This window comes from Cetorhinus maximus, chromosome 4, assembly GCF_964194155.1.
Source record: "Cetorhinus maximus chromosome 4, sCetMax3.hap1.1, whole genome shotgun sequence".
NCBI classification, from domain to species: domain Eukaryota; kingdom Metazoa; phylum Chordata; class Chondrichthyes; order Lamniformes; family Cetorhinidae; genus Cetorhinus; species Cetorhinus maximus.
The window spans coordinates 23,116,019-23,130,177 of NC_135882.1; the positions used below are offsets into that span (position 1 = coordinate 23,116,019).

Here is a 14,159-nt window from a genome sequence, read left to right on the forward strand (position 1 = left end):
GTAAAGGTAGTTAGCCATCTGTACTCATAAACCTATTACTTGGCATTCTGCCTTCCTCTCTAGGTTTTGGCTAGTCATATAAATTCTCTCTCTCAATTTTAGTCTTTCCAGTTCTGATGAAGATTCTCTATCCAAAACATCAATCCACCTTTCTCTTTACAGATTCTGATGGACCTGTGTTCTTTCATTGTTACCTGCTTATTTACACTACAGTAATGGCTTCAATGGCATTCCCTGATAATGTTTATGCCTTGTCCTCTCTTTGAAATTGTTCCTCCTAAATTATCTATTTATTCCTACTTTCAGAATTATATGTCAACTTTTTCTTTGTACACTCCCCTACATAGGTTGTTCTGGTAATTATATTGAAGCATTGGAGAAAGTGCAGAAAAGATTGACAAAGGCTGTTACTAGGATTGAAGTTGGATGCTACAATCTATGAAGTCTCAGCAGGCTGGGGTTCTTTCTTCTAGAAAAGAGGAAACTATGAGGAGAACCAGTAGGGATTTGCAAAATTATGAAGCAGTTTGATAGAGTGGATGTTGAGAAATTGTTTCCATTTATGTCCGAAACTTCTTTACCCAGAGAGTCATTAGAATACAGAACATGCTACCACATTCAATGGTTGAGGTGAATAGCATTGATACATTTCTGGGGCAGCTAAGTGTTTACATGAGGGAGAAAGGAATAGGAGGCTATGCTGAGGTGAGTGGAAAGACATTCATGTGGAGTATAAATACTGGTATAGAGCTATCGGGCCGCATGGCCTGTTTCTGGCTGGAAATACTATATAATTCCATAATGCAAATGGGCATAAATAGAAGACAACCACTAACAGATCACATAAAAAAATTTAACAGAAATTTCTTTACACAGAGCGCAGTGAGAATGTGGAACTTATTGCCAAATTAAATGGTTGAAGAAAATAGTATTGACGCATTTAAAGGGAGGCTTGATGAAGAATGCGGGAGTGGTGGTGGTGGGGGTGGCAGAGGGGGTGGGTAGAGTTGAAAGATAGTTGGAGTGGGAGGAAGTTTGTGTGCAACCTAAACACTCTTATTAACTAGCTGCGCTAAATTGTCTGCTTCTGTGACATAGATTCTATGATATTTTAATGCTTTCCATCCATTATGAAAACTTCTCAGGAAAGCATTCTCAGGAAAGTAAGCCTATAAGAAAAGATGTATATTTTTAATGTGGAATATATCTGCTCAATCACTACCCTGTGGACATGTCTTGCCTACACGATGTACAATAGATTTTGATCTTTCCTGTCAAATCAGGTATTAAATTCAAACAAAATGAAATGTAATATCATTTGTATGCTGCATTTTTTCAACACACATATCTGTGCCAGTGACATAGTGATGCAACACATTGTATACTGCCCTAAAAAACTTTATTGATAGGAATGTCTCTCTGCCAAGGACTCACCTGGGTAGTTCTGTCCTTCGGTAAGTACCTGGGATGTGGCATGAATTCTTGGCGGTGGGACCTCTGACTGCTCTTGTATAAAAGGAAACAGTGGAACTGGTAACTATTCTATTCAAAATGATGGGCCTAATTATAGACCAGCACAAGTAAGTATATACTGCTAGAGGAACAGTGCAGAAGATGCAACGGTTAGTTGATTTAGTGATTTTTCTTTAAAATCTGATTAAATCATAAGTAAATGTCAACGCCAATCAGTCTCTCACCACCAACATGAGACTTCCTCTCAAGTAAAATATCACTGAGCCCAAACAATGTCAATGGAGATAAAGTTTAAGCGGAGATGACCTGATTACATTCAAGCAAAGGCAGCAGTACAAAAAATAGGTTAGGGCTTATAGGGACGAGCAAGCTGATATTAAAAAGAATGTAAAAAATAAACATATTTAGTTATATTTGCAATAAGCACTTTGCTAGATTAAAGCAAAACAAAAGGTCAAATATTTTTCAGTGAAATCTACAGCAAAACAATAGAAGCAGAGCATGTTAAAGTGTATGATTTTCCTACTGATAGTGACTCATCTTGTTCCGAGCGTGGTTGTGACAAGCTCTACTCTCACCACAAACTGAGGTTACCAAGGCCCTGTTCGGTCTAACTAAACATCGTTCTTACAGTTCAGGTTTTTTCCAACGGCCTTTATCTCTTAGAAATAGCTTGATGCCAGTTTCTGTGAGCAGACCACCTACCTTGGTGGCCAACATCCACATCATTTACTCTCTGTCACACTGAATGTAATCCAAATCTAACAAATAAACCTGATCTCAGTGAATTGGGCCTAGGCAACACTGGGATGCCCTCCTGTCACTTGAGAAGATATAAAATATTCGCACCCTGGGACCATTTTGTAGCAGATTAAACTAGTGTCCAGATACACTTACAAATGAGCTGATTTTCAGAAGCATAAACAGAGGCAAACTGCTATATAGCACAATCGGTAATTTACAATGCACGCAACTGGATTGGCAATTTAAAATAAATTGTGTTTTTTCAGCTTCCCTCAGCAAACTCTTGAAATGGCACATCTCTTGGCGGTAAATAGTCAGGCGCTGCTTAGGTTCCATGGTCACCCATGATAAATGTAGGGGCACAGTGACAGAATTGTTGAACACTAATATTTTTAAGGATTTAGAAATCTTTTTCTCTTCAACATCTAAGCAAATAAAGAGGGTTTTTAATCATATTGAGCTCATAACTAACAATGCCATGTGAAAACAAGGCCGATCCTAAACCCTAATTTACAATGGATATCTATTTATTCAGCATGCTTGAGAGCAATATGCTGAAATGTTCTTGATATTAATATTAGTGAAAAGCTCAAAAGTCCATGTACTCACACAGATTAGAATATATAAGGTGACACGCCTGGTGCATGTTAAATGTATTTAATTGTATGCAGGTTATGGCATTAACTGGGGATTCGCTTGTACTCGTGTTAGTAAGAATAGGCTGAAACTGTGGTTGTTGTGTTTGGAGGCATATGTTTGTAATGTATACCTCTGTAAATAAATGTTTATAAAAGTGTATAACAGTGATCCCTGTTATAAATTTGTGTGTTTGGACATTGACTAAGCACAGAACCAGGCTGCCGAAATCTAGACAATAGCGCACATTTGACTCAGCACATCCATGTTCAAGTATACCTATCCATTCTAATCCCATTTCCCTGCCATTCATCCAAACCCTTTCTACCAATTCATCCAATTCATTTTAAATTGTTATAGGTTCACCTGTACTAGCCACTTGTGCCAAAAATTGCATGTTCTCATAAACCCCGATGTTAAAAAAAACTGTTAACGGTTTTATCCTTCACTGCCTGGTTTTATGGATTACTTTGTAACAATGCATTCATCTTATCATTCAGTTTAGATGAATAATCATCACAACACATCATTCAATGCAAAATATTTTTAATGAATCTAATAGTGTTGAAGGCTATTTGCACTACAGCTGACCACCTGGCTTGGAACTTCATAGACAGATGTTATCATACACCAAAGGAAATCTCATCCAGACTTTCCAGAAACTCAACTTAGGCCAATGCCAGTTTGTACGATGGTGTTGCAACAACTCTTTAAAACTTCAGTCAAACCTTTGCAGTAATATCATTCACCACATAGATCTATACATTCCTCCCTGCATCTAAATCACTGAGACCTACACAAAACTTATATGGAGAACATAGTGCATGCAACCTCCATTGGAGCAGGGCCATATCTCGTCAGCTAACTTGGCATCACATTTTACAATCAATTCTTTTTAAATTTAGCCAAGAGAGTTACATAGTTACACAGTGGGGCTTTAATTGCTGAAGTTTTTAATTATCTGATCTTCAATTAGAAAAGAGAATCAATTGTTATGAAAGCACTAAGATCAATTAGAAAGAGTTCTATGTTGAGAGTATAATGCCTGTTATAACACTCACTTCAAGTGTACTTTCTAGAGAATACACCTGCAACACAGAAAAAAACTCCTTTCAAGTTTTATCAGGGTAATTCCCTAATTTTACAGTGGGTAAATGCGTCATATACTGATCAGAAAGGTCACAAGCTTTCCTTGTGGCAGATTAGTTAATCCCGGAAAAGGTAGGAGTTTCGAAAGCTGGGATTGATCTCTGTGTTCTCAGGCAAGGGATTCATCAAGGGCTCTCACCTTTATCACTACACAATAATCCCTGTTAAAAGTATATGTGTGTGAGCATTGACTGAGTACAGAGCCAGGTCGGCAAAAATTGAGAGAATATGGCCTGGATTTGAGGATTTCGGCAGGGTGAGGGAGGCAGAATGGAAAGTGGCTGCTCCACTCACTCTCGTCGGATGTCCCAGCAGAGTGAATCAAGTGCCAGACGGCTAATTAGCGGCTGCCCAGTGTGAAGGCAGCCAATTAGCAGTGCAAAGGGAGGCTCCATGCCCAATCGGACTTCTAGGCTGGAATGTCAGGTAGGATAGGGGTAAAAACGAAGTCAGTCATGGCCGCCTGTTAGAAGGCCCTCTGCCCTCTCAATCTCTCCTTATTTCTTATGGCAGGCTCAAAACAGTAAATAAATGATGTCCAAAAAACATACAAAAACACTGCCACCTACACACAGATTTAAGGCTTTGGGCAAGGGATGCAGGGGGAATTTGAGGAGGGACTTTTTTTTTGCAGCGAGAGATAATAGCCTGGAACTCACTGCCCATGAGGGTGGTGGGAGTGGAAACAGTCAATGATTTCGAAAGTAAATTGGATGAGCACTTGAAGGAAATAAACCTGCAGGTCTATGGCGATCAAGCTGGGGAATGGGATTGACAGGATTGCTCCATGTAGGGCCAGCATGGACTCAAAGAGCCAAATTGCCTCCTCCTGTGCTGTGAATGACTCTATGACCAGCAGACTGTTGCTACGTGCAGCCATGGTCCCCTTGGCAAGCCTTCTCTTCCACCCCGTGCCACATCCTCATGCCTGCCGTAAAGCACTCTCAAATATTTTCCTGTCTGACACCCACAAACTGGAGCGGGGCAGTGAAAAATTGCGTACAATTGGCTCATTAACAAGCTCAATAGCTTTTTAATTGGTTATTTTGAAATGGCGGCCAGGCTTCTGATTTCCACACCTGCTCACCTTCTGTAATATTGGAGACTGGCGTGATGACGCTGGATGTATGTGCGGGGTGTGGGCTGATGGGGGAGGCAGGGGTGGGCAGACTGCCTGATTGTAGCTGTTAAATCCAAAGCTGTAGCACATTTGACTCAGTGTGTCTGTGTTCAAGTAGACCTATCCATTCTAATCTCATTTCCCTGCCATTTGTCCAAACTCTTCCCTCCAAATCCCTTTTAAATTGTTATAGTTTCTCCTGTAGTAGCCACTTGTGCCAAAAAAGTGCATGCGCCAATAAACCTCAATGTTAAAAAAAAAACTGTTAACTTACCCCCAGTGCTTTGGTGAATTACCTGATTGAATTGGACACAAATCACCATTCCAAAGATAAAAAGTAGAAAACAGAACTTCTTTGGAGGAGCAAGAAGCTTGGAATTGAATAGTAAAGATGGAAGAGAAAGAGGTTCATCTGGTGTCCTGGCCTCCCTCTACGCACACTTCTCAAAACAAATTAGCTGACAATTCATTTTGTTACTTTTCGTGAGATTTCATGCATAATGAGTGTCACACTATCTTACAATAGGCACGGCTCTGGCTAGATCCAAGAGTGAATTTGTAACTGTAAAGAATTTGTGAAAATTAAACATAGAAACATAGCAAATAGGAGCAGGAGTAGGTCATTCGGCCCTTCGAGCCTGCTCCACCATTCACTATGAGCATGGCTGGTCTCCTACCTCAACACCATACTCCCGCACCCTCTCCATACCCATTGACGCTTTTAGAGTCTAGAAATCTATTTCTTTCTTAAATATATTCCATGACTTGACCTCCACAGCCCTCTGTGGTAGAGAAATTCCACAGGTTCACCACTCTCTGAGAGAAGAAGTTTCTTCTCCTCTCAGTCCTAAATGGCACACCCTGCATCTTGAGATTGTGACCTCTTGTTCTAGACCCCCTCAGCCAGAGGAAATGTCATCCTTGCATCCGGTCTGTCCAGCCCTGTCAGAATGTTATATGTTTCAATGAGATCCCCGCTCATTCTTCTAAACTCTAGGGAATACAGGTCTAGTGGGCCCAATCTCTCCTCATACGACAATCCTGCCAACCCAAAAATCAGACTGGTGAACCTTCGCTGCACTCCCTCTATGGCAAGTACATCGTTTCTTAGGTAGGGAGACCAAAACAGCACACAATACTCCAGGTGTGATCTCACCAAAGCCCTGGATAGCTTCAGTAAGACATCCTTGTTCCTGTACTCAGGTCTTCTCACGCTAAAGGCCAACATACCATTTGCCTTCTTAACTGCTTGCTGCATCTGCATGCTTGCTTTCAGTGATTGGTGCACAAGGACACCCAGGTCCCTTTGTACATCAACATTTCCCAATCTATCACCATTTCAATAATACTCTGCCATTCTGTTTTTACTACCAAAGTGGATAACTTCACACTACCCACGTTATACTGCATCTGTCATGTATTTGCCCACTCGCTGAACCTGACTAAATTGCCTTGAAGCCTCTTTACTTCCTCCTTACCACTCACAATCCCACCTAGTTTTGTGTTATCAGCAAACTTGGAAATATTACATTTGGTTCCCTCATCCAAATCATTGATATATATTGTGAATAGCTGGGGTCCAAGCACTGATCCCTGCAGTACCCCACTAGTCTCCATCTGCCATTCCGAAAATGACCCATTTTATTCCTACTCTCTGTTTCTGATTTCCAATTCTCAATCCATGCAATATATTACCCCCAAATCCATGTGCTTTAATTTTGTACACTAACCTCTTATGTGGACTTTATCAAAAGCTTTCTGAAAATCCAAATACACCACGTTCAATGGTTCTCCTACAACTATTCTGCTAATTACATCCTCAAAAAACTCCAGTACATAGGAACAGGAGGTCATTCAGCCTGTCGAGCCTGCTCCGCCATTCAGTACGATCATGATTGATCAAGCACTTGGATGCCTTTTACCCACACTATCCCCATAACCCTTTACCTTATTGTTAATCAGAAATCTATCAATCTCTACCTTAAACATACTCAATGACTGAGCTTCCACAACCCTCTAGGGTAGAGAATTCCAAAGATTCACAATCCTCTTTGTAAAGAAATTTCTCCTCATCTCAGTCCTAAGTGGCCTCCCCCTTATTTTGAAATTGTGTCCCCTGGTCCTAGACTCCCCAACCAGGGGAAACATCTTAACTGCATCTACCTTTCTATTCCTTTAAGTATTTTGTAGGTTTCAATGAGATCACCTCTCAGTCTTCAAAACTCTAGAGAATACAGGCCCAGTTTGCCCAATCTCACTTCATAAGCCATCCCTGGGCTTGTCAACTATGATTTCCCTTTCATAAACTAATGTTGGCTTTGTCTAATCCCGTTGATATTTTCTAAGTGTCCTGTTATCACATCCTTCATAACAGATTCTAGTATTTTCCCTACCACTGATGTTAGGTTAACTGGTCTTTAATTCCCTGCTTTTTCCCTCCCTCCTTTTTAAATAGTGGGGTTATATTTACCACCCTCCAATCTGTCGGGACTGTTCCAGAATCAAGCAAGTACATAATTTTTATCTCTTTGTTTTTTGATGCCTTTTTTCAACGTCTAGCCTCCAAGTTCCCCTACATTCTAGCCTATTTTTGGCTCCTTGACAAAGTAATTCTATTAACATCTATTTGAACTATCAAGGCAATTCTCCTCCAATCTTCCCTTCCATTCTGTGTATTTACCACCTTCCCCTAGTTACACTGTTAAGACCAAACCTCAGGATGGGGGCAATCACAAGCACAACCCAACACCTGTGGAAGGGCTTGGGACCATTGAAGCATCAAATGAGGCCAGATGGCTTGACTCAGAAATAAAAAAGGGGCAGCCACACTGCTAGGAGTGTACTATAGGCCCCCACATAGTGAAAGGGAGTTAGAAGAGCAAATATGTAGACAGATTTCTAAGTGCAAAGACAATAGGGCAGTAATCTTTGGGGACTTCAACTACCCTAATATCAGTTGGGATACGAACAGTGTGAAGGGCACAGAGGGCTCAAAATTCTTGAACTGCATTCAACAGAACTTTTTTAGCCAGCACATAACAGGCCCAATGAGAGGGGGCGAAATTCTAGATTTAGTCTTAGCAAATGAAGCTGGGCAAGTAAATGAAGTAGTAGTGGGGGACCATTTTGGAGATAGTGACCATAATATAGTTAGATTTAGCATCATTATAGAAAAGGACAAAGATAGAACAGGAGTAAAAGTTCTAAAATGGGGGAAGACAAACTGTACCAAGCTGAGAGGTGAGCTCAGGATGCTGAGAGTGGACTGAATACAGCCATTAGAAGGAAAAACTGTGTGAAATCAGTGGGAGACATTCAAAGGCAAGATTCTATGGGCACATTGGAGACATGTCCCCACAAAGAAAAAGGGTGGTACTGCCAAATCTACAGCCCCCTGGTTATCCAGAAGCATACAAGCCAAGATAAAGCAGAAAAAGAAAGCTTATGACAGTCACAAAAGACTTAATATTGTAGAAAGCCTAGAAGGGTACAGGAAGTACAGGGGTGAAGTAAAAATTGAAATTAGGAAATCAAACAGGATACGACAAAACATTGGCAGGTAAAATCAAAGAAAATCCTAAGATGCTTTACTAGTACATTAAGAGCAAGAAAATAATGAAGGAAAATGTAGGGCCTATCAGAGGTGTGCATGGTAAATTGTGGGTTGACGCCAAAGGTGTGGGCAGGGTTCTCAATGAATACTTCATCTCTGTCTTCACTAAGGAGAGTGATGATGCAGACATTATAGTTAAAGAAGAGGACTGTGAAATATTAGATACAATAAGCATAGTGAGAGGGGAGGTACTGGCATCCTTGAAGTTGGATAAATCACCAAGGCCGGATGGATTGTATCTCAGCCTTTGGAATGAAGCCAGGGAGGAAATAATGGATGCGCTGAGGCTCATTTTCCAATCTTCACTCGATACAGGCGAGGTCCCAGAGGATTGGAGTTCTGCAAACGTTGTACTATTATTTAAAAAGTGTGCGAGGGATAGGCCAGAAAATTATAGGCTGGCCAGTCTGACTTCGGTGGTGGGAAAATTAGTGGAAACAATTCTGAGAGACAGGATAAACTGTCACTTAAGAAGGCACGATTGATCAGGGATAGTCAGCATAGTTTTGTTAGGGAAAGATTGTGTTTTACTAACTTAATAGAATTTTTTGAGGAAGTAACAAGGAGGTTTGCTGAGGGTAGTGCAGTGGATGTTGTCTACAAGGGTTTCAGTGAGGCATTCAACAAGGTCCCACATGGCAGATTAGTCAGGAAAGTGAGATCTCATGGAGTACAAGGGAAGGTGGCAGGTTGGATCCAAAATTGGCTCAGTGACAGGAAACAAAGGGTAATGGTCGATGGATATTTTTGCGAATGGAAAACGGTTTCCAGCGTGTTCCACTGGGCTCAGTGGTGGGGCCCTTGCTGTTTGTTGTATATATTAATGATTTAAACTTAAATGAGGGAGGCATGATTGGGAAATTTGCAGGTGACACAAAAATTGGCCATGTAGTTGATAGTGAAGAGGATAGCTGTCAACTCCAGAATGATATCAATGGTTTGGCTGAGTGGGTGGAGAAGTGGCAAATGGAATTCAATCTGGAAAAGTGCGAGGTAATGCATTTGGGGAGGCAAACAAAGCAAATGAATACTCAATAAACCGGAAGTTATTGAGAAGGGTTGAGGAAGTGAGACACCTTGGAGTGCATGTCCACCACAAGTCCTTGAAGGTGGCAGGACAAGTGGACAAAGTGGTCAAGAAAGCATATGGAATGCTTTCTCTTAATGGATGGGGTAATGAATACAAAAACAGGGATGTAATAATGGAACTGTATAAAATGCTGGTTAGGCCTTAGCTGGACTTTTATGTACAATTCTGGTCACCACATTACAGGAAGGACACTATTGCTCTGGAGAGAGTGCAAAGGAGATTTACAAGAGTGTTACGAGGGCTTGAAGATTGTAGCTATGAGGAGAGATTGGATAGGCTAGGGTTGTTTTCCTTAGAACAGTGAAGGATAAGGGATGACCTAATTGAGGTGTACAAAATTATGAGGGGCATAGATAGGGTAGACAGGAAACACTCGTTTTGCCTAGCTGAGGGGTCAATTACCAGGAGGCATAGATTTAAGGTGATTGGTAGAAGGGTTAGAGGGGACATGAGGAAAAACCTTTTCACGCAGAGGGTGGTAGAATTCACTGCCTAAATTGGTGGTTGAGGCTGAAATGCTCAACTCATTTAAAAGATATCTGGATCTGCATAAGCTGTGCTGTAACCTGCAAGGTTATGGGCCAGGTACTATGCTTCCATGGTTTAAAAAAAGTGACCTCATAAGAAATAGGGGGCCATTTTAAAATCGTTAATCCAGAGATCTGTGTTAATGCAGTATGATCATCCAGAAATTGTAATCTTTTGGACTCTAATTATCAGGATAAAATATTGCTTTGAATAGTATTCGATCTTGATAATACATTCTCCAAGTAAGCTATAAATTAACAAGGGCAGTAAACACATAAATTAAAATTACTTGAAACATTTTCTTTGTCTCAAACACATTTCTTTGTACTATCTTGAATTTATCAATCTGCACTGTCATATATGGTTTGGTTTTGTGGGTAAGAATGCCTAAGTTTGTCATAGGTAGGTTTAGGAGGAAATGACTGAATGCAGTAAAGGATGGCTTGTTGCTGATAGGTAACTCATTATCAGATGTTAACAAAGACAGGAGATGTCCAATATTTAAGCTTAAGAGCAAAATGTTGGATATAGGATAATACGACAAATATATTCTAATTTAATCAATCAGAAATGATTATGTATTGACCTACATTCTATCCCTTCTGTTGATGTGATGTACAAACAATCATTACATAGAATAAGTCTTTAACATGTGTGAGGCTATTAAACCCTGCTCTACATTTTTTGAGGAAGTATAATAGTATATTTTTGATTTGTAATTGCGAACTGGCAGACATAAAGGTCAGTTGTGATCAATCTGGATATTTAAGTGGTAAATTTGCGAAAACGTTTGATTGTTTTTAGGACAGTAAAGGTCAAAAATCTGCTACGGCTGTTTAAAGGAACTACAAAAAAAATGAATTATTTCTGAAGCTATTAGCCACACTGAGGAAAATTCCTGCAGTGATGTACTTTTGTTTTCTGTGCATTGACGTGATTCTACACTCTTATGAAGCTCTATAAGCAATGTGGTGGGTATTGAGGTCAACAGTGAAGCAATGGCACTCGCTTCTGGATCTGAAGATTTGGTGATCTCGGTGGCGTGAACGCCCCCATTCCTGAAGTCAATTTGAATCTGGCACCAAGCCAAAGGGATTGCCAGGCATCCAGCAACAGTGAGTTTCACCAAGCAGAGTAAGCAGCCAGTCACATTGGGATATTCTTACAGTCAGCAAACTAGGAAGCAAAAACCATTGCATGGCTTCACTTTTAATTTTCTCATTTTACCGACAGTGGAATAAATGATTGGGGCATGCACATGAATAGAAGCAAAAACGCCATAAGCTTAAAAAACTAAAATTTTGGGCCAGGTTTTACACCCACCCCCTTTTGGGCTGGGGGAGGGCATGCAAAGTACGACTGGTGGCTAGCCCACTGCCTTCCCACCCACCTCCAACCTAGTACCTATAATATGGAGGTAGAGGCATGAGTAAAGCGCCCATAGCTGCCTGCCCACAGACCTATTGAGGCCCTTAATTGGCTAATTATATCTTTTACAATAATGGAGAAACTTGACATTCAGCAAATATAAAATTACTCGTTCAGGGCCATTAAGGATGTTTAGCTGTAATTGTGAATTTAGTGTGCAGTTAAAAACCCAGTCAACAAGGTGTAACTTATTCAATAGTTTTTAGCATAAGAGTCGATGTTCTCATCAGTTCAATGATTTTCAGCTGATTACAGCCTGGGGGAACCTCAAAAGCTCACCCTCTGGAGAAAAGTAGAATCATTGACAGAAACCTTCTGGACAAGTCATTGACAGCAACTTCTGGATTTCCATATTTAACCATGCATGTGGGGCCCAGAAGTTGCTGTCAGTTCAGAGGAGTAAAGGCAGCAAACACTTGCTGCCAAACTAACGAATACTAGTGCACTACTGTCCTTTAAGGAAGGGAATCTGCCATCCTTACCAAGTCTAGCATATTTGCCACTCCAGGCCCACAGCAGTATAGTTGCTTCTTGACTGCCCTCTGAAATTGTCTAGCAACAAGCCACCTTCTCATGAGGAATTATAGATGGGCAATAAATGTTGGCCTTACCAGTGATGGCCACATCCCGTGAATGAATAATTTTTTAAAAGCCCAGAGAACGTTGGAATTTTTACAAACAAAATAGCTGAAAGGAAAGTTTAACTTGAACTGTAATCGGGACCATGGTGAATCGCAAGAACTTGGGGTCCAGGGGAAGAGGGAAGCTGGAGGGTAGTTGACCTGTACCACATTCACATCCCTCTAAGAGAGTCATTACAGACCAGGTTTGTAAATGCATATCTGGTCATCCTCTCACTCTGTGGCACATAAGCCTAAAGGGAAGGGGGAGAAATATACCAACAAACTTAATAAGCATGTAATTTTGAAACGTTTTTCAGTCCAACAAACACAATCCTTCCACAGACATTGAATAATCTACATTTGCGCTATACCTCCCAAGAGAAAATTTCACAAAATTTCTCCCTAATTGCCGAAGGTAAAATATCAAAAATTCAGACCATCCATCCATTCTCACATCTCCAACCTTCAGCGCATGCTGGTCCCAGCAGCACAGGGATGTTCACCTTCAATCACATTCTACCTATCCACTAATGCGTGGGGGGAAAGAAACTTCTAACATCTCTCATCTCACTGGAGGCATTTTAATTTTGTCCTTCTTCCTCTGGTTCTGAATTCACAGTCGAGGTTAAATGATGTGCTTACGTCTCCATGCCTCTCAGCATTTAAAAAAATCTGGATCACATCGCTCATCATTTCTCCTTTTCTCTAATGAAAACAAGTTCAATTCTACAGGGATCATTCGTAAATTAGAACCAGAAACCACAATTATGCTCTGGAATCATCCTTGCCATAGAGGAGATGGAGGAAAGTGGGGAGGCTGGGGGGGAGCAATTACAAAACAGGATAAAAATAGAGTCAATTATATTAGCACATAGCTAGCTTACCGCCTTCCAGACCAACATCAAAGATTTTGCTCCAGTTTCCATTATTCGTGACCACATGACATAAATACGTTCCCACGTCGTTTGTTGTCACATTCTGTACGGTCAGATTGAAGAGTTGAGGGCGCAAGTGGGAATATTGGATTCTTTTTCTGTAGTCATAGCTGATAAACGATTGCAAACGTGTGAATTTAACTATCGTGTTTGCTTCTTCTTCTGTCATCCGTTGCCATGTCAGCTCTACAACATTGTCCCCATTCGGAAACCCGCAGGGTAAGGTCACATTGTTCCCTGGTACTAGTTGCACATGGGTGTCTGCTGCCCGACTTCTGGAAAATTTGGCTTCAAAAATATCTAAAGAAAGCAATTAGCATAACATAATTTAGTGACAGTGTCAGAGTGTTCAAATTCTGAGTAGGCTTGAAGTGAGCAAGGCTGATTTAATTCACACTTCCTAGTAGTTAATAGTTATTTTGTTGTATCCTTGGCTTGGAATATATTTTATAGATGTGTTCTAGTGGAAAATGGGAATCGGATAGGAACATTGAGTTGGCACTGGTGGGCTTCTCAGCAATTGGTAAGCACCAACAGGGAAATTCAATCACTTTCAGCCAGCAACATGCTCTAGCTATTCCCTGCTGAAATCGCTAACCTGCCATTTGGTGTCATTTGATGAGAAAGAGTGAAAGCTGTGTTTGGCATTTGTAATGCCTCATAAGACCATAAGACGTAGGAGCAGAAATTAGGCCATTTGGCCCATTGAGTCTGCTCCGCCATTCAATCATGGCTGATAAGTTTCTCAACCCCATTCTCCCGCCTTCTCCCCGTAAGCTTTGATCCCCTTACCAATGAAGAACCTATCTATCTCGGTCTT

At 40.8% G+C, this 14,159-nt stretch overlaps 1 protein-coding gene across 1 annotated transcript in view; it reads right to left on the reverse strand.

Annotated features, from left to right (window-relative positions):
- cd226 (CD226 molecule) overlaps window positions 1–14,159 on the reverse strand; it is a 42,427-nt gene that overhangs the window by 9,091 nt on the left and 19,177 nt on the right. Inside the window, exons 3-4 of the mRNA XM_078540039.1 lie at window positions 13,289–13,639; window positions 1,435–1,506 (exon numbers count right to left, since the gene is read on the reverse strand). Of these exons, the coding sequence (XP_078396165.1) occupies window positions 1,435–1,506; window positions 13,289–13,639 (423 nt within the window). The remainder of the gene's footprint in view (window positions 1–1,434; window positions 1,507–13,288; window positions 13,640–14,159) is intronic.